This window comes from Vipera berus (genome assembly GCF_964194415.1).
Source record: "Vipera berus genome assembly, chromosome: 1".
Lineage (NCBI taxonomy): Eukaryota > Metazoa > Chordata > Lepidosauria > Squamata > Viperidae > Vipera > Vipera berus.
Genome location: NC_138202.1, coordinates 125,555,650 through 125,577,282, shown reverse-complemented (window position 1 = coordinate 125,577,282; position 21,633 = coordinate 125,555,650). Strand labels below are relative to the sequence as shown.

At 43.5% G+C, this 21,633-nt stretch overlaps 1 protein-coding gene across 1 annotated transcript in view; it reads right to left on the bottom strand.

The window, feature by feature from the left end:
• Positions 1 to 228: 228 nt before the first annotated feature.
• MARCHF4 (membrane associated ring-CH-type finger 4) overlaps positions 229 to 21,633 on the bottom strand; it is a gene marked incomplete at both ends in the record, with an annotated part of 156,689 nt that continues 135,284 nt past the window's right edge. Inside the window, one exon of the mRNA XM_081312844.1 lies at positions 229 to 590. Within this exon, the coding sequence (XP_081168970.1) occupies positions 229 to 590 (362 nt within the window). The remainder of the gene's footprint in view (positions 591 to 21,633) is intronic.

The following is a 21,633-nucleotide window of genomic DNA, read 5'->3' as shown; positions in this document are numbered from 1 at the left end:
GACTTGGTCCTAGTTCACTGTTTGCAGTATATATTGCACTTTGTTTCACAGCCAAACTTTAACCTCTTTTTCATGGTGAGCAGCTGGTCTGCCTTGCCCTCTCTTGGCTGGGGAAAGACTTCTTGTGCTCCTTGGGGATGGCATGGGGAGAGGGCAGAGAGCTCGCATGCCTCTTGCTTTTGAGTTCCTTTCCCACTCAGTTGCATTAAGGCCTCCTCAATACTTTAGCTAGACTGTTGTGACTCTCATGACAAGCTCTCTGTTTGTGCTAGAATGGCTTCTCTGTTCGTTAGGCCTCAGATGGCTGAGTATATGCAAGATGGTATAAGCACAGTGATGATCAGACAAAGTACCCGTGGCATGACCAGCTCCTCGGGCAACACTGTCTCCTAGAGCGGAGTTGCTGGCTGCACCATTAGTGGAGGATGAATGGTTGATCTGAGAGGAGGTTCGTTGATGGCTCCTAGACCCTGATTTTTGATCCTCCAAATCCTTTGTTTTGTCATAGTTCAGAACTTTCCACTGTTGATTGACTGCTTGCCACCTTTTAAAAATACGGTAAACCGAGGGTCCTTCATGTATTATGAGACCTGCAGGATAAAGAGTATATGGGTTAGTAAAGACAAAGGAAGAAGGCTCATAATCTCCTGGATTTCTCACTGGCTGTTTTTTCCCCCCAGCATGCACCGCCTGGGACAGGCTTACACAAAATGTAAATGTGTAGATTTTAACTCCACAAATTCTTAGCAATGGCTTTTTTGGATGAAGTCCAAATTTTGGGAAGGTGTTGAAATTAAGGAAAGCTGTGCTTTGGAGCTTCCTGGAGCATAAATCTCCCAATAATATTTAATTAATAATTTGATTTCTATACCGCCCTTCTCCCGAAGGACTCAGGGCGGTGAACAGGGCAATACACAATAAAAATCAGATACAAAAATTAAAAAACCATTAAAAACCAATTAAACATCATGCCCATAAAATCAATACATATTGAGTTAAGAACTAATTTTAAAAACCCAACCCCATCCCGTCAGACCAGGCCAGCTTGTTCGAAAAAGAATGTTTTAAGATCGCGCCGGAAGGAGCGAAGGTCGGGGGCCGTCCGGAGCTCAACCGGTAAGCTGTTCCAAAGGTCTGGCGTGCCCACAGAGAACGCTCTCCCCCTGGGGGTCACCAATCGGCATTCTTTGATCGGCGGCACCCTGAGGAGGCCCTCTCTGTGGGAGCGCACTGGACGGAGGGACGTTGACGCCGGTCGCAGGTGTTGCCGTAGGTAATCCGGACCCATGCCATGAAGGGCTTTGTACGTCATAACTAACACCTTGAACCTCTGTTTGTGCTGTTTGTGCTCATTATTTGGTCAGGTCTGTGGCATAAGTGCTTCCCAAAGGAAGACTCCTAATGCTCATAATCAAAAGGCATTCAGCAGGAAAAAATGCATGGTTCTCTGGGGGAAAAGGAACAAGAAGGAATGGGTGTGGGAAAACACAGTAGGGTTACATATAATAGACAATATCATCTTTCTTCTATATAATTTCATGAATGAGGTAGAGTGACTTCCAGTGCTTCCTTGCCTGGAAGCAACCAAAGTCTTAATTCTTTGTATAAAATAGTGAAAGCGTATTGAAGAACCTTGGAAGCATAATAATTGCCTAATTGCCCTACTAGATCAGATAAAGTTCCCTCTAGATCGTCATTTTTTCTTCTTCAGGCTTCATCCAATTAAATACCTCCTGGCATTCTAAGTAAGGCATTTGTTCTTCAGTATTCAGAAGAACAATGTTTCTACGTAAAGGAAGCCCTTTATATTAAATTCAGCCATCATTTTTTGCAGTTATAGTGGTAATTCCAAAAGAAATGTGGACCAAGAGAGGGACATACTTGCTCCAATTTGCTTTTACCCTTCACCAGGTTACAGATTTACAGCTCTTGTTGGCTTTCTTCAGAGAAATATATAGGTCACAAGCCTTAAAGGCTTAAATAGAGTCTCATTCCATAGTCCATATGTGAGTATATAATGTATAAAATAAGTCTTTTAAGAAAAACTTTTCTAGATCTTATGACTATTTTACTACCCAACTATTTTTTAAAAAGTTGGCTACGAAACACTACTTTGCTGCATAATTATATACTGGGGAAGTGATAAAAAGTGCAGCATGATATCATAATCCATGGTCCATGACGTACATACTTGTAGGATGCAAGTCTAAAAAGCTGGTGTTTGTGATGACAGGCCACACATTTTATCACATTTTAGCTATCTTGATTTATAAGGAATGTGCTTTGGTAAAATGTAAGTAAAGGCTTAACTAGCCTGAACTAGAATTGAGAGAGAAGGTTAAGAAAGAAGAGATAAAAATTATAATTTGACAGAGTAAACATACTCAACAGATCCTCTTAATAAATGAGAGGCTGAATATAACAACTCCCTGCACATATCTAAAGGACTAAGCTAATGAGCAATAACTAATAGGAGAGGTCAGGAAGTGATCTCAATACACTGCAGAGATTGTAATGAGATTTTACATTATATTTATAAATCTCCAGCATAAACTGAGAAGAGATTATACCACTTCTGACCAAATAACTTGATTTTGCATGTGGTCAATTTAGAGAGTTTAGATATTAATCACTGGAATAGTGCCTCCCTCCAAAAATATATATTTTTTTCTCAGAGTATAGTTTCCCAGGTCAGACTCTGATTTCATGCTGTTTTGTTTTAACAAATTTCCATGTTGTTACATCTACGCTCTTGACTTCTATCTCTTTTCTTTTAGAAAAAAGGAGATTATATAACTAACAGACAGCATTATGCTTTCTGCATATGTAGAAACAATAGTAAATTTCTTTCCAAACTCAAGGTCTGTAAATAACCTAAAACAGTACATAACCAAATATGTCTAAAGCCTAATTTTGTGTACCTACCCAAAGAGCAGCCCTCAAGATATGCTGGACTGAGTACCTCAAGGTGTGGAAAGTTGCAGTCCTATGTCTCTGATGCTGAATATTTCCATATCAAAAAGCAGGAAACTCTATGGTCTATAAACAAAGTTTGCTGATAACTATGAGACTAACTCAGAGTTAGGCAACCTTGGCTCTTTTATGACTCCTGGACTTCAACTCCCAGAATTCCTGAGCCAGGAATTCTGGGAGTTGAAGTCCAGGAGTCATAAAAGAGCCAAGGTTGCCTACCCCTGGACTAACTAAACTAGTAGCAGGCAGCATACAAAGGAATAGCAGCAATAGTCACCCTAAGAAGTAATAACCTTAATTCCTTCCGGTGCGCAACTACCAAAACTTTATAAGTAACATCACTTTCACTCTTTTCACAATACACAACTTCAGGATGCTGTGGCTGCACATGCTATGGAATGCTCCTATACTTTATATTTCATCTTCTAATTCCAGTACACAGCTGGTTATGCACTTCATTTTATGTGCAAACAATTCAAAATACTTTCAAACATGGACGGTGGCAGAGTTTGAACAAAAAAGAGAATTTCTTAACTGTTTTGGATTCCTAAAGATTATAAAGCGGTGCCTGCTCTGAATGGTCACTCAATTTATGCAAACTGCATATCTACAGAGAAGGTGATTCTGCAAAAGACAGATGTGCTACTTCAGTAGGAACGAAGACTAAGTTTTCAGCAGGAATGTTTCCATTGAGAAAAACAACATAGCAGTTGCTAAATACACCAGGCATTGTGTATTCCGATAAGGAATGTAAGCTATAATTCACAAAAACCTGTGCTGTCATCTATACATTTCCCATTAGGCTGAATAGATCCAATATGTCTGCATTTTAGCAAATCAGTTGTTCCCAGAATTAAAAAAAATCATTCCAGGAGCCAAATATTGATAATGAGGCAAGATTCTACCTTCAAAATTAATGACAGCATTCCTACAGATCATATCAAAGTTTGATAGGAAATTTTGAACTCAATTATTTAAATCCAAATACACATTCCTAAGAATCTGTTTCAGCAGATTATGGGGTGGATATTGAAAGTTCAATTTATTTTATTCCTAAAGCTTATCACAAATATTTTATATTCGTTTCTTTGTTTGTTTCACCTTCTAAACAAGCGTGTATGAATTCCATGCAATTTATAATACAGCACTGATGAATGGGCTAGTATATGAACTAAGCACCTTTTTCTTCAGATAAATTAATTTTCAAAATATTTACTAAAAGTGCAAAACATAACTTTCTTCTACTTTGCCAGGATCCAAATTACTTATTGATTTCCTAGCACTCAGCTCAGGAAGCTATAAAATTAAAAAGGAACAAGCAATGAACTCAGTAGAAAGATAGAAATAATAATGCCAATCTATTTGCACTGTAAAACATGACGATTTAGTAGGGACATCTATCAGTTTAACAGTCATCAGCAAGAAGTTCCAGGATTTTCATCAAAAAAGCAGCTTTAGCCAAAAAAAAAAAGAGCTCAGATTTCACCAAGTCACTGTGGCTTTTAATACTGAAACTATGTCCAGATTGTTGTTTTTTCTCCACTTTTTGCTTCAGTTACGGATATCCATCTCTATTTTTATCATCTCTATTATTTCTATCTGTCTGTCCATCTAAAGATTTTGCAGGTGGTCTTTGTCTTACAACTATTAATTCAGCAACTGTTTGAAATTATGGTGGTACTGAATGAAGGGATTCACGACCAGTTCCCCAAAATTACAGCTGCTGCAGCTTCCCCCTGCTGTCATGTGAACAAAATTTGGTCACTTGGCAGCCTACTTGTACTTATAACCACAGGGTTGCTTCTACTCTTACCTCCACCTCCCTCCCTCTTGTCTATGCCCTTTTGGCCCCCTGCACTCTGCAGCCCTTGCCATCCTAGCTGACTTTCACCATTTTCTTCCCCATTTCTGACCAAGCCTACTTGGCATGGTCCTTCATGAAGCAGCTGCTGTCCACATGAGGCTTTCTTTACAAAATTGCACATGGCAGTTTCCTCACAGGACCTGGGGGAGATGACCTCATATGGATTCTTCATGGAGGGCCAGGGTGAGCATGCCTCATCAGGAGTGGGAGCAAAAAGAAGACAAAAGTCAATGGGGGCAGTAAGGGTCTTGGAGTGAGTCAAAAGCTATCTCTCTACCTCTACTTCCAACCTCATTATCTCTCTATCTCTACCTCTGTCTTTACCTCCAATCATCTATCTCCCTACCCATATAACTTCAAGTTAACGTTCAGATGACCACAGGAAGGGACAACTGTAGGGAAGTGATTCACCATTGTTGGATATTATTTCACTTCCTACATTAAATTATAGCTCCAGGGTGTCAACAGGTTTGACTCTGTGAAAGTCATCCCAGCTAAAACCAATACCAGCACCTATGTCTGGGAGTAGCAGTACAGCAGCAATACACGAAATTGCTGGAAATGGGTGCTTATTTCAATGACAACTGTGAAGATATCATTTCATATTGCACAGGGGAAGGCAATAGTGAAACATCCCTGCATTTTATCAAGAAAAGCATGTGGTTAGCAATATAAAGTGATTGATGACATAGTGACTGATTATGAGTTGCTGAGGTTGGATGGCAGTCAGCATGCTACCGAGGAAGAGCTGAAGATCTTTTGGAGTACTAACACAATTTATGAATCAGATAGATTAAAGCCTTCTGGATGTCTAGTTATCAATATTGCCATGCAGGAAAAGAAAATCTAGAGAAAGAATTACAGTGAGAATATGGAACAGAAAAAGCATGAGCATTGGAAAGCGCAACCCAGGAAAAAGCTGAAAAGAATTGACTATACAGTACATTAACATCTTAGGCATCAGTGAATTTGAATGGATCGGAATTGCACACTTTCTGTCAGATGATCACAGGGTTTATTAGTCAGAATTTGAAAAATAAATAAGAAATTGCTTTCATAATCAGGAAAGATACGGCAAATGCCGTACTTGGGTACTATGCTGACTAGTAAACTTGGTGGACAACCTCTTAAAATTACTGTTATTCAAGTTAATGTTCCAGTCACTAATGCAGGAGAAGAGTTGGTTGATGAGTTTATAAGAGGTTTAAACTGAAATTGATAGAACATGCAAGCAAGACATGCTGCTTATGAATGAAAACTGGAATGTCAATGTAGGAATTACTTTTGGTCCCTTCAAGTCAGTTTTGTTTCCTGGGAATTGCCTGGACCAGTCCCTGCAGTTTTCTTGGCAAGATTTCAAAAGTGGTTTGCCCTTGTCTCCTTCCTAGGGCTGAGAAAGAGTGAATGGCCCAAGGTTTCCCCACTGGCTTTGTGCCTAAGGCAGGACTACAACTCACAGTCTCCTGATTTCTAGCCTGAACCTTAACCACTACACTAAGTATCCAGAGAGCAGACTAATTATATTATTGGTAAAAGAAGGTGGAAGAGCTCAACTACAACAGCAAAGATGTGGTCAGAGACCCATTGTGATACAGATCATGAACTGCTCATGTTAAAGTTTCAAAAGGAGGAGGAGGAGGAGGAGGAGGAGGAGGAGGAGGAGGAGGAGGAGAAAGCCTGTCAATTTCCAAAATAAATACTGAACCGTATCTTCTGAACCAAGATAAGATCTACAATTTTCAAGGAGAGCATCAGGAAGTGCTTTGAAATCCTGAATCTCATTGATTCAGGGAACCAGAGCAACTGTGGAATGAAAACAAAAAGGTAGTTAACAATTAATGTGAAATGTCTGTTAAAGATCAAGAAACAGAAGAAAGCAAACTGTCTATCAGAATTGATGATGAAGATTGCCAAGAAGAAAAGAGAAGCCAAAACCAAGAAAGACAAAGATCTCTTGAAGGAACTTAACGAGAAATTTTAGAGATTGGATAGAAGAGATGAGAAGCAGTATTATAAAAACATCTTGCAGATGAAAACAGACATGGAGAATATGAAAAGTTTTCAAAAACGTTTTCCAACTTTCACATGCAAGCAAAATAATGTTTAGGGTTATCCAACATAGATTTGAGCCCTGCATGGAAAGAATACAAAAAAGAAAAAAGAAAATTTGTATGTCTCTCACTAATTAGAGAAAGGACTTGACACCAATCTCATTAATTTATAATGAGAACATTGCACTGTTCTTGTGGGAAACCTATATATAGGACAGGAGGTGACAGTCTGGATGGAATGTGATGAAACCAGTTGGCTCCAAATTAGCATAGGGTAATTATTTCTCCTTATTTATCCAACCTATATGCTGAATACATATTAAAGTAAACTGGATTGGAAGAAAATGAGTGTGGTTTTAAAATTGGAGGAAGAAACATCAATAAGCTGCACTATTCTGATGAGGCTACCCTGATAATGAAATGCAAAGGATCTGCAAGCTGTACTACTGGAAGTCAAAGATTACAATGAAAAAATGGGACTAAAATTAAATATACAGAAGATCAAACTAATGACAGCAGGTAGAACAACCAGCCTTAGAATTGACGACAGTGAAGACAATGAAGTGCTGGGCAGCTTCTGCCTTTTAGGATCAGTCATCAACAGTAAAGAAACAAGCAATTAAGAAATAGACCACAGACTACCACTTGGTAGCACAGCCATGAACTATGATGTTTCTATACCTACAAAAATCAGACTCATACAAGCCACAGCATTGCTTGTGACAGCCTTCGGAAGCAAAAGTTGGACTTTAAAGAAGCAGAATAGAAAACATATTGAAATGTTTGAATTGTGGTGCTAAAAGAGACCCTTGAGAATACTAAGAACAGCCAAGAAAACAAATTAATGGATTGTTGAACAATCAACCCAGAGGTCTCACCAGAGGGATAGAGGTGTGGTGGCCCAGTGATTTAACGATACTGGAGATGGTCTCTGCCCCAGCGGTTCGAATCCTAGCACTGCATGTTGGCATGAGTTCCCATCACTTGCCTCAGCTTCTGTCCACCCAACAGTTTGAAAGCATGTTCTATGTGAGCAGACAAATAGATACCACTTCAGTGGGAGATGAGCTGGTGTTCTGTGCAGGTAGTTAGATTCCTGTTGGCTCTGAACCTTCCTGGGAAAGGAAGGGTCTTGGATGACGCTGCAGGAAGAGTCAGTTCTCTTTCTTTCTGGTGCAAAGCCAGCTCACACTCCTATGGTGATCTAGAGAAGGGTGTGAGCATGTCCTATAACAGAGCTGGTAACTTGGCAGTCAAACTACTACTCTGCAATAGTCTGAGTCCTTTGGGAGAAGGGCGGTATAAAAATTAAATAATAATAATAATTATTATTATTATTATTATTATTATTATTATTATTATTATTATTATTATTATTATTATTATTTTGGTTTCCTAGCCAATGTAAGAACAACGCCATGTGCTAACAACAAGAACAAACAATAAACAACAAACAACAACTAGAGGCATAAATAGCCAGGTTCAATGATCCTACTTTGGACACATTACGCAAAGATCCAGTTGTCTCGAAAAAGTCTCTAAAGCTGGAAAGGGAAACAAATAGAAGAAGAGGGCAACCAAGGTGAATGGACTTAGTTACAGTGGTGATAATCGCACTATTGGGGGACCTGAAGGAACAGGCTAAGGATAGATTGCATGGAGAAAATCTATCTACATAATAAAAAGGAGTTGATGGAACCTAATCAATAAGTAATCAATCAATATGCCAGATTGGAACAAGATGAGCATGGTTTTAAAAATTGAGAAAGAATAATCAATAACTCGTGCTATGCTAGGGACAGTATTCTGTTAGCTGAAAATGCAAATCATCTCCTAGCTCACGGGTGTCAAACTTGCCACATCACGTGACGTGTCGCAATGTATCATGACTATTTCTGCATTGCCGGAGCTGGGCTGGGCGCGGCCTCTGCATGATATAACCAGCCCACGGGCTGGCAGTTTGACACCCCTGTCCTAGATGCGTTTATATGATTGCATTTAAATACACACTCTAATAATTAAAAGGAGAGCACAGTGAGCAAAGTGGAACTACTATTAAAAATAAAGACAATTGCTAACAGGTATAACAACCAGCCTTAGAATTGGCAATGAAGATACTGAAGCTTCTGGGTAGCTTCTGCCTTTTAAATCAACTGTCATCCGTAACCAAGAAACCATGAGAGCCACTTTGGCTCTAGTGGTTAAGGCCTTAACTTAGAAACGGGAGACTATGAGTTCAAGTCCTGCCTTAGCCATGAAAGCCAGTTGGGTGATTTGGGGCCAGTCACTCTCTCTCAGCCCAACCCACCTCACAGGGTTGTTGTTGTGGGTAAAATTGGAGGAGGAAGGTGTTTTGGATATGCCCTGAGTTATTTGTAAAAATATAATATAAATAAAAATATAAATACAAAATATAAAAAATATAAATAAAGTAAAATAAAAATAAACCAGCAGTCTACCACCCCTACTACGTAGAGTAACTTTGGAAAAGATATTACAATGCCGCAAAGATCAGAACTGTGGAGGCAGTGGTTTCCATTGTGACAGTCTGTGGAAATTAAAGCTGAAGAAGCAAGATAGAAAAAGTATTGACATTTTTGAACTTTGGTGTTGGTGGAGACTTATGACAATACCAACAATAGGCAAGAAAACCAGCAAAAGAATCATAGATGAAATCAATTCAGAGTTCTCACTTGAGGTACTGTACAAATGATCAGGCTTGAATTGCTATATTTTGGCCACATTTTCTAGCTCTTTTGAGACACCTACAATGCTGGGAAAGATGAAAAGAAAGGAAAGAATCAGATGACCAGCAGCAAGGTAGATGGACTCAATTACTAAAGTGATGAGTTCACCATTAGGAAACCTGAAGCACCAAGTTGAAAACAAATGATCTTGCCAGATCCAATCTGGATCGGTCACCGGGACCAGAAGTTTGGTCTTCCAAGCTTTTGGACTTGTGCTGGAGCCCATCCCCACTGGATCCTGTAACATTATTATATTTGCCTTCATTTGTGATAAATGATCTTGGGGATGATTTATGTACATGATCAACAGTGACATGATGCCATATAATCAATCAATCAGTCAGTCAAACAATTAATTAGTAATGTAAACCATTATATTGTTTCTGTGCCAAATATATGAACCTTCATATTATTTCCATATAATAATTGTTTATGTCTGTGTATTCATTACTGAATTTTGCAGGATTTTTAAAATATTTCTTTATTTACCTAGTTATTTACTGAGCTTATAGGCCGCTTCAATCAATAATGAGTCTGAGCTGCATACTTCCCACCACCTGTAATGAGGTTAAAAATATAAATGTCTAAAATAAAAATCAAAGCATATCAAAAGCAAATAAACAGAGGGAGAATCACTGAATACCTGAAGGTAAAATTCAGGGGGACCAACATTACAATGACCCAACCTTCAAAGCTGGCAGAAATAACCAAGTTTTAATCCCACCAGAAAAGCTGAAATATTATATATAGAAACTGGCAGGAGAAACCCGACCATGGAATTCATGTTTGTATCACAATTCAAATGTCAAATGCAAAGCATCACTCAATAGAACTCACCATTAGAGAAATTCTGAAAAGGTGGGAATGTTGAGCTGGTATTTTATATACTGATGGGACGAATTCAACAGAAGATCATGAAAGGTCACCGATGTGAACATCAATTGTGCATAAAAGCTATTGAAGCCAATACGCTAATGGCCTTTGTGTTGGATGCAGGTTATTCAAATGCTGATATTTAGCTGGATGTCAGGAAAGCTGGATTATTTTTTTTAATGAACATTTTTAACAGTAAAACTGATTTGCTTAAAGTCAGATTGCCCTAACCTACCCTTAGCTAATTTAGGCCACCTTGGGAACGCTTCATTTTACTCGTTCAGTTGGCAGATATCACAGACAATAAATACATTCAATGTGCATTAGGAAGAATCCTTTATCGTGCTATTTAGATATCAATGATAAGAGTTCTCTGTCTTGGAGTGTGTTGATCACCAATTGCTTGTGGGCTCTGGTCTATACAGGATGAATCTATCAATGCTCACCGATCGTTATGACTAAGTGAAACCTCCAGAAGAATGCTATTGCCTTCACCTCTTTCCCTTGCTCATGAATTTCACAGAGAGACCTTTCACAGTGGAAAAATAGGATGCTGGATTAGATGATTCAGCCCAGCTCTTTTTATTTTCTTGGAAGCATTTCTATATTTGTCAGATTGATTGTTCCTTTAAAATGGAAGGCTTCTTCATAATATTAAACTAGAATAACATTTCTTAGAGAATGTACTGACAGTGAATTGAGAAAATATATAAATACGTCAGCATGGAAACACAGGAAGTTACATCAATAGTGATATTTTGACTAAGAGATAATATGACCAAATTTGGGAAATTATGTAATGAAGTTTTAAACTTTGGTTGGTATTTCACATAACCCTGAACTCATAACTAGCATTCAAGGTGCTTTTCATTTAAGCAAGGGATGCCATCTTATTTCTGACTAAGACCAAATTTGGCTCAAAGACATTATAACATGGCTCAAAGACATTACAACTTTGTTACAAAATGTGTTAGTATGGTCAATTCCTTCCACCCCTTGCTGAATTCTTCTAAATTATGGAACTACCGTATATACTTGAGTATAAGCCGACTCGAGTATAAGCCGAGACCCCCAATTTCACCCCCCAAAACTGGAAAAAGTTATTGACTCGAGTATAAGCCGATCCGCCGTTCTGCAAGCCTGAATACACAGGAATACCCTGTGTGGCCGCGGCTCGTCGGCAGGTCTCCGTTCCTCCTGCCGACCTTTGGGGAGGTTTGGGCGCCTCCCCAAACCTCCCCAAACGTCGGCAGGTCTCCGTTCCTCCTGCCGACCTTTGGGGAGGTTTGGGCGCCTCCCCAAACCTCCCCAAACCTCGGCAGGTCTCCGTTCCTCCTGCCGACCTTTGGGGAGGTTTGGGCGCCTCCCCAAACCTCCCCAAACCTCGGCAAGTCTCCGTTCCTCCTGCCGACCTTTGGGGAGGTTTGGGCGCCTCCCCAAACCTCGGCAGGTCTCCGTTCCTCCGCGCAGACCTGCCGACCTTTGGGGAGGTTTGGGCGCCTCCCCAAACGTCCCCAAACCTCGGCAGGTCTCCGTTCCTGTTTGGGGAGGTTTGGGCGCCTCCCCAAACCTCCCCAAACCTCGGCAGGTCTCCGTTCCTCCGCGCAGACCTGCCGACGTTTGGGGAGGTTTGGGCGCCTCCCCAAACCTCGGCAGGTCTCCGTTCCTGTTTGGGGAGGTTTGGGCGCCTCCCCAAACCTCCCCAAACCTCGGCAGGTCTCCGTTCCTCCGCGCAGACCTGCCGACCTTTGGGGAGGTTTGGGCGCCTCCCCAAACGTCCCCAAACCTCGGCAGGTCTCCGTTCCTGTTTGGGGAGGTTTGGGCGCCTCCCCAAACGTCCCCAAACCTCGGCAGGTCTCCGTTCCTCCGCGCAGACCTGCCGACCTTTGGGGAGGTTTGGGCGCCTCCCCAAACGTCCCCAAACCTCGGCAGGTCTCCGTTCCTGTTTGGGGAGGTTTGGGCGCCTCCCCAAACCTCCCCAAACCTCGGCAGGTCTCCGTTCCTCCGCGCAGACCTGCCGACCTTTGGGGAGGTTTGGGCGCCTCCCCAAACGTCCCCAAACCTCGGCAGGTCTCCGTTCCTGTTTGGGGAGGTTTGGGCGCCTCCCCAAACGTCCCCAAACCTCGGCAGGTCTCCGTTCCTCCGCGCAGACCTGCCGACCTTTGGGGAGGTTTGGGCGCCTCCCCAAACGTCCCCAAACCTCGGCAGGTCTCCGTTCCTGTTTGGGGAGGTTTGGGCGCCTCCCCAAACCTCCCCAAACCTCGGCAGGTCTCCGTTCCTCCGCGCAGACCTGCCGACCTTTGGGGAGGTTTGGGCGCCTCCCCAAACGTCCCCAAACCTCGGCAGGTCTCCGTTCCTGTTTGGGGAGGTTTGGGCGCCTCCCCAAACCTCCCCAAACCTCGGCAGGTCTCCGTTCCTCCGCGCAGACCTGCCGACCTTTGGGGAGGTTTGGGCGCCTCCCCAAACCTCCCCAAACCTCGGCAGGTCTCCGTTCCTGTTTGGGGAGGTTTGGGCGCCTCCCCAAACGTCCCCAAACCTCGGCAGGTCTCCGTTCCTCCGCGCAGACCTGCCGACCTTTGGGGAGGTTTGGGCGCCTCCCCAAACGTCCCCAAACCTCGGCAGGTCTCCGTTCCTGTTTGGGGAGGTTTGGGCGCCTCCCCAAACGTCCCCAAACCTCGGCAGGTCTCCGTTCCTCCGCGCAGACCTGCCGACGTTTGGGGAGGTTTGGGGAGGCGCCCAAACCTCCCCAAAGGTCGGCAGGAAGAACGGAGACCTGCCGAGGTTTGGGGAGGTTTGGGGAGGCGCCCAAACCTCCCCAAAGGTCGGCAGGTCTGCGCGGAGGAACGGAGACCTGCCGAGGTTTGGGGACGTTTGGGGAGGCGCCCAAACCTCCCCAAACAGGAACGGAGACCTGCCGAGGTTTGGGGACGTTTGGGGAGGCGCCCAAACCTCCCCAAAGGTCGGCAGGTCTGCGCGGAGGAACGGAGACCTGCCGAGGTTTGGGGAGGTTTGGGGAGGCGCCCAAACCTCCCCAAACAGGAACGGAGACCTGCCGAGGTTTGGGGAGGTTTGGGGAGGCGCCCAAACCTCCCCAAAGGTCGGCAGGTCTGCGCGGAGGAACGGAGACCTGCCGAGGTTTGGGGAGGTTTGGGGAGGCGCCCAAACCTCCCCAAACAGGAACGGAGACCTGCCGAGGTTTGGGGAGGTTTGGGGAGGCGCCCAAACCTCCCCAAAGGTCGGCAGGTCTGCGCGGAGGAACGGAGACCTGCCGAGGTTTGGGGACGTTTGGGGAGGCGCCCAAACCTCCCCAAACAGGAACGGAGACCTGCCGAGGTTTGGGGACGTTTGGGGAGGCGCCCAAACCTCCCCAAAGGTCGGCAGGTCTGCGCGGAGGAACGGAGACCTGCCGAGGTTTGGGGAGGTTTGGGGAGGCGCCCAAACCTCCCCAAACAGGAACGGAGACCTGCCGAGGTTTGGGGACGTTTGGGGAGGCGCCCAAACCTCCCCAAAGGTCGGCAGGTCTGCGCGGAGGAACGGAGACCTGCCGAGGTTTGGGGACGTTTGGGGAGGCGCCCAAACCTCCCCAAACAGGAACGGAGACCTGCCGAGGTTTGGGGACGTTTGGGGAGGCGCCCAAACCTCCCCAAAGGTCGGCAGGTCTGCGCGGAGGAACGGAGACCTGCCGAGGTTTGGGGAGGCGCCCAAACCTCCCCAAACAGGAACGGAGACCTGCCGAGGTTTGGGGAGGCGCCCAAACCTCCCCAAAGGTCGGCAGGTCTGCGCGGAGGAACGGAGACCTGCCGAGGTTTGGGGAGGTTTGGGGAGGCGCCCAAACCTCCCCAAACAGGAACGGAGACCTGCCGAGGTTTGGGGACGTTTGGGGAGGCGCCCAAACCTCCCCAAAGGTCGGCAGGTCTGCGCGGAGGAACGGAGACCTGCCGAGGTTTGGGGAGGTTTGGGGAGGCGCCCAAACCTCCCCAAACAGGAACGGAGACCTGCCGAGGTTTGGGGAGGCGCCCAAACCTCCCCAAAGGTCGGCAGGAGGAACGGAGACCTGCCGAGGTTTGGGGAGGCGCCCAAACCTCCCCAAAGGTCGGCAGGAGGAACGGAGACCTGGGGAGGTTTGGGGAGGCGCCCAAACCTCCCCAAAGGTCGGCAGGAGGAACGGAGACCTGCCGAGGTTTGGGGAGGCGCCCAAACCTCCCCAAAGGTCGGCAGGAGGAACGGAGACCTGCCGAGGTTTGGGGAGGCGCCCAAACCTCCCCAAAGGTCGGCAGGAGGAACGGAGACCTGCCGAGGTTTGGGGAGGCGCCCAAACCTCCCCAAAGGTCGGCAGGAGGAACGGAGACCTGCCGAGGTTTGGGGAGGTTTGGGGAGGCGCCCAAACCTCCCCAAAGGTCGGCAGGAGGAACGGAGACCTGCCGACGTTTGGGGAGGTTTGGGGAGGCGCCCAAACCTCCCCAAACGTCGGCAGGTCTGCGCGGAGGAACGGAGACCTGCCGAGGTTTGGGGAGGCGCCCAAACCTCCCCAAACGTCGGCAAGTCTCCGTTCCTCCGCGCCCTGCCTGCCTGCTTCTTTCCGCTGCGGAAAGAAGCAGGCAGGCAAGGCGCGGAGTTTGGGGAGGTGCGCGCGCACCTCCCCAAACCTCCCCAAACTTCGGCAGGTCTCGGACGGCGGTGGCTTGGGAGAGGTGCGGGCGATCCCGGAAGCACCAAAGCCTCGGCCGCGCACAAGTCCTCGGTAAGTTTTTTTTGTTGACTGGAGTATAAGCCGAAGTGGAATTTTTCAGCCCAAAAAGTGGGCTGAAAAATTCGGCTTATACTCAAGTATATACGGTAATAGAAAAATAATCTAAAACTAATTCAGAAACTGAATTATTTATTGAAAAAACCCCCAATAGCATTCCATTCCTTTAGCTAATTTCTGTTCTACTAATCTGCAACATTGCAAATAAAAATAAATTGGGGATTGTCTGTATCTTTGTATGAATACTTTATTTTTTGGTGAGATACTTTGTGAGCAGACTTATGTACTGCTGTACGATGGTAAAATAATACCAAAATTAATTTTTATTTTAAGAACATTTTATCAATTCTCGCAAATACATAGGCACGCTAGGAATCTGCTGCCATTTCTGTGTATGATTGTACTAGAATCTGCTCTAGGTTATTAATGCACAAGGGGGCATTAATAGAGTTTCAGAAGAGTCAATTCCTCTGAATTCACACCAATCATGCTCTTCCCCTTTGAAGTAAGCAGTGTTCTAGTTTCAGTTAAGACGTGAATGGGGTAAAAAAAAGAGAATGTATAGCTAATCTGGTTGATGCCAATATAATTCATTATACTTCTCTATAATTTTCTATTCTTCCTAAATATATTCAATAGAAGAGGAAAACTAAAATCTCAGACTAGAAACAAACATTCAGAACATTCAGTAGAAGAAAAGGTGATAAGAAATAAAAATGGATTGTGGAACAATAACCAGTTTGGTAGATCTAACATGGATAGTTACATAATAAGATTTTATCATATATGCACATCATAATACCATTTCTTTTTTTTAAAAAAAACACAATAACTGAGTTTGGATTAAATTCAAGGGTAATCTTTGAACTCTGGATGTGGATTTTCTTCTGCGTAATTCAAAATGGGGCACTTTATTTCAACATATGCTTGGATTGAATGGCATTGTTTGGTTTTATTTTTATAAAAAGGAATTCAGGCCTATCCTGGTGTAACAGCAGGTTTTGAAGATATTTTTCTATGTTATTTTTTAAAACAGTGTCCATGGGTATTTTATTATCTTACTTCTCAGACCATCTTACCCATATAACTCACAAAAGTTAGAGGGGGTCTACACTAAAGTTTTATCATAGCTCTGGACTTTTTAAGCAATGCAGACTCACCAGCAAGTACCATTACAACAAAGCCGCCATTAATCTTGATCCAGAACCTGAGTTGTAAATGCTGAAAAGACAGCACTTCCATTAATTACCCTTCACATCAAACCACAAATGATCAAATGCCACATATCTGTTTTAATTGGCTATCGATCTCCTCTTCTATTCCCTGTGGTCAGATAGTGATGTCTTTGGGATTTATTTCATGCCTCTGGTTTCACTCAACAGTCAACAGCTCTCAGATCATCGTTTCCTGCAATTCTCATCTTGAGACGGATTATGACTTATTCCAAGATAGATCATTTGTCCAAGTAGTTCCATGAATGGCAGTGGCTCTCCAAGTGGGACTCTTTCCCAGCCTTGTCTGGAGAAGGTAACAACTGAATCTGGACTTTTTTTTGCATGTACAGTAACATTATTGCTCTGGATTGGTTCTTCCGTTAGATAGAATGAGGCCATCAACTTCTTTTTCATTCTAAGTTGGCACATAGATGGGGTGGGAAGGGGGAAAGTAGTATTGCTATTTGTATTGCTAGACAAAACACCGAACAGTCCCATGGGAACCAACAGAGGCAACCAACTCAAGCAGTGCAGCTCTACAATTCTTCCTACTGAGCCTGGTTGACCAAGAACTTCTCTCTGAGGAAAGGGTAGGCTGCTCATAATTTGAATTTTTTCCAGAAGTGCTTTGGGTCTTGAGTCAACAAAGTACCTCTAAGGAAGCCTGCCTTTTCCTAAGCTTCCATGCAATGATGTAGCTGCTTTAAGAGTTGCATTAATTTTAAGGAGACAATTTCTTAAAGCAGAAGTCTGGAAGAAAGGCTGCTTTAATAAGCACAAGAAACTAAATTGATATAGTGGGTCCCTGTCATTCTTGATGGCACCCCAAGGGGTCCATGACCAGTTTATTCCTGTCTCTTTTTGTTTCCTGGGCAGAAAGGCAAAGCCGTGGGCTGATATCCCTCCTCATTCTTATTTCCTGTTATTTATTTAATTAAATATAAATGCTGCCCATCTCACTATCCAAAGCAACTGTGGGCAAATTACAATACACTTCTCATTTTCCACGAATGCTTATAAGGCTGAGATTCAATCCAAAGGCAATCATGGAAATAAAAATGATGTCTGAAGTGGCTGCTTTCCTTGTCAGCACACCACCTTGCCTTTTTAATTAAAACAACCTGCAGCAATTAAACAATAACAACAACCAAAACTTGGAGCATGGGTGTAGCACTCTCCAAGACTGATACCCATGGCCCCATTTAGGGACCTCATCACTAGAAAGTTCGGGTCTCCCTTGATTCCATTCGTCTCTATGAGGGAAAGGGAAACCTCATTTGCTCAACCTGACAACTTACTTACTTCTATTCTGAGTCAGGGCTGCCTAATTGCTTTATTGCCAGAAGGAGGCAATTGTTTCTGATGGCAGAAAACTTCTGTCTTCTATTAATCTCCCAGCCTTGTCAACCCAACTACAGGGTTAATTTATGATCCAGCTCTCAAATACTGTATGCTTTACTGGGTTATGCCACCTTGAGTGCTCCTTCCCTCTTGGGATAGCATGCTTCAGTTTCTAGAAGCATGTCGTAAGACCAATAATCAACTGACTGCTGAAGAAGGAACACCCAGGAAGACTAGGTTACTGGGACTATTTGGGAGCTGAAGATGAAGCTCTTCTGCTTCAGATGAAGGGAAAAATGGTGAATCAATGCATCACTACATCTTTTTTAAATAAAGAAAATACAGGGAAAAGAAGGAAGCTTAAGGGAAAAAGTAATTAATTCTGTCAAGTTTTGACTCAGCTCCCTTCTATTAGCAAGGCAAAAATTAAAGCTATCCTGCTATTTGAGCATTCCTCACTAAGAGAGGGGAGGTCTAAAAACACAACAAAGGAACAAAGTATTATTTCTATCGCTGTTTGTTATCCCTGGCTGTACAGTGTATGAATTTTGATTCTTGGTATACATACACTCAATTTAATTTTGCATACATACCTGTTATATGGTATATATATCAAATAGATACATTTTACATTAGTAGCAAGACCTGTCCTTAAGGAGGAAAACAACTGTCCATTGCTTTCAACTAGAGAAAGGCAGAGAGCACAACAGAAGTGCGAGTCCAATGGGAGAATGTGGCTGCTCACAGACTAAATACCTTGCAAGGTGCCACCAGAGTGTTTGAAGCCAGACTGGAATTTCTTAAAATGGCTTAGATTCAGCAGAGACACCTGTCAGGACTGTAACAGAGGGACAAAAAGCACCAGCAAGAGGAGAGCCTTGTGGAGGGATCTTTGTAGATGTTCCTCCCAGCCTTTCTGGAAGGGATTTTGGTGGAATGTCCCTATGAAGAACGAGAAAACCAACCAAGAACTAAGGAGAAATTTCCTAAAAGTTAGAACAATTAATCAGTGGAACAGCTTTCCTCCACTTTGTGGGTGCTACATCGCTGGAGGTTTTCAAGAAGAGACTGGACAACCATTTGACTAGGATGGTATAAGGTCTCCTGCCTTGAAGAGAGGGTTGGAGTTGAAGACCTCCAAAATACTTTTCCAACTCTGTTATTCTATTAATTAATCAGTGGAACGACTTGCGTCCAGACATTGTAGTTGCTCCATCACTGGAGGTTTTCAAGAAGACACTGGACAGCCATTTTTCCAAAACAGTATAGGGACTTCTGCTTGAACAGGGGGTTGGAGTAGAAGACTTCCAAAGTCCCTTCCAACTCTGCTATTCTGAAGCCAGTATGAGCCTACAGAACAGCAGCTTAAATGGTAAATATGGATGTAATCTAAAAATGGAATATAGTGGTACAATTGTCAGAAGCATTTGCCTGAGGATATCTGTGACGGGCATGATTTGTAGAGAGGAAGATCTATTTCCTGACTTTGCTCATTAGAGACAAATTGGCTATACTGAGAAGGATCTTTGCTCTTTACAGTTCATGGCTGTGACAGGCACTCTAGGGCAGATCCTTGTGACAACTGCACCAACTGCATTCCAACATATCTTCTTCCTTCAAAAATATCCCTGTGCTTAACTTTCTTTCCATACAATCTTCTCTTAAGCGTGTCACAAATTGAGTGAGCCTGTATGTAAGCTCTTATCCACTAATGTTCTTTCACAAAAGGTCCTCACCTGGGGTGGTTCCATGACGTACCACAATTTTTCACTGTACATTTTGTTATTTAAGATGAGGTATTTTAGAGAAAAAAATGCCTTTCTATTTCATGCACTATTTGCTCCGAACGTATTTACAGGCATTTCCTTCCCAATCTGTTGCTGCTTGTGGATGGAGAGAACAGACATTTATTTCCATTACTAAGGCAACAAGGAAATCACTCACTTTCCATAATTTTCTACTTTGAGTGACAGGACCCGGTTGGATGTGCATTTTGCTGCACAGAAAGGTTAGCTTGTCACGTGGGAAGCCTCTTTCATACAGGGTTCCCTTGTTCTCATGCTCAGGATTGCCCCAAGTACCTGATGCAGGCATGTGAGCAGCTAAGAGTTTTCTAGTTGTAGCAGCCTGCACACGGGAGTCTGCAACTCTGCCTGCTTTTGTCAATATCATGAAAGCAGTGTCATGATTCATGCTTACCATTTTTTCACATGTGTGCATGAGATCACTACACAAAGGACTAGGTCATGGGTTGCAGTAGTACCATGGTGGTGAACCTAGGGCATGCGTGCCACAGGTGGCACGCAGAGCCCTCTCTGTAGGCACATGCGCCATTGCCCCAGCCCTAGGCCTTCAGCTGGGTTTTATAAAACCTTTTCACTTTAGGCCTCTGCTGCCATGTGCAAAAAAAAAAGGTTCAATCAATCAATCAATTTCAACTTCTCGTGGGAAAAAAAAATCTCACAAAGTTGGAATTGATTGATTGAACTTTTTAGTCCCACCCAGTCTGCCATTACCACCGCAGCCACGCCCACCCAATGGGCCATGACCACCCAATTGGCTAGAGCCACCCAATGGGCCATGCCCACCCAATGGGCCACACCCGCCCAATTGGCCACGCTCACCCGGCACCCGACGAGACATAAGTGGGTTTTGGGTTGCAGTTTGGGCACTCGGTCTCTAAAAGGTTCACAATGCTACTTTCATCAGACCGTTTGACGCCCATATCCATCCTAAGGTCACTGCTGAGCCTTTTATGTCCTTCATCTCACCTCTTGGATGTTCTGAGACCTTCTAAGAAGATAGGTTACCTGTTATATGCTCAGGCAGCATCACCATAATTTGCTAGGTCTTCCTAAAGTTGGCATGAAGCAACAGTCCTGCTGACCAAATGAAACTGTGTATACTGCTTGAGGCTTTCTATATCCCAAATTCCTCTCCTTTTTGTATACTGTATAAAGGTAAAAAAAATGAAATATTCGAAAATGCATGTCCCAAATCGTGACAGTATGACAGCAGCACAGTTTCCCAGTTCTCTAACATTGCTATTATTATTTTTTTTGTATGCTAGCACTTAGCCTTGATGCCTTACAGTTCCAAACTTCTTTGTCCATTGGGAAATAGCAACACATATTTTATAGTTCCTGGAATTAAAAGCAGAAGCAATGAACTATAACTTCAAATTAAAATACCTTGCCAGGAGGATTCCTTTTTCTGGCAATGGAACAGGATCTCGGGATGATTTTTTTTCCTTCTAAATATACTGTCTTATCTATCAACAGCTTGTGATATTTTTTTTTTAAAAAAACGGTAAATAATTTTTCGCTGCATTTCTGTGCCAGATAAAACTTTAGTGCATGATCCAATTTTCAATGCTTTTCAGAAAACACATAAAGGTTGCAATCAAATGAAGCGGAAATTAAGAAATCACGCCCAATTCTTAACTGCAATCAAAACATACCTATTTTCTGCCCCCCTCCAATTAAGGACTGGCTTATTTTGCTCCTATGGCATCCAACTCATGGATGAAAGGAGAATGTTTACTTCCTGCTGATAGAGGAGCTAACCAGCTGCTTCCAGCCTTTCCTTCTTTATCAAAGTTATGTTAATCATGTAACTTCCTGACAGCCACTAGCTACCCACTTACTTCCTCTGTGTTCCTGTCAGCAATCAAACACATAAACACTACAGTTTTGCCTCTTTCCATTCCCTGAGAACCACTGGAAAAAGTTCCTCCTCCTCCTCCTCCTCCTCCTCCTCCTCCTCGAGACTGCCATGCTGCCTAATGGGCACATCACCTCAAGCAGTCTGTGGTGAGCAGCAG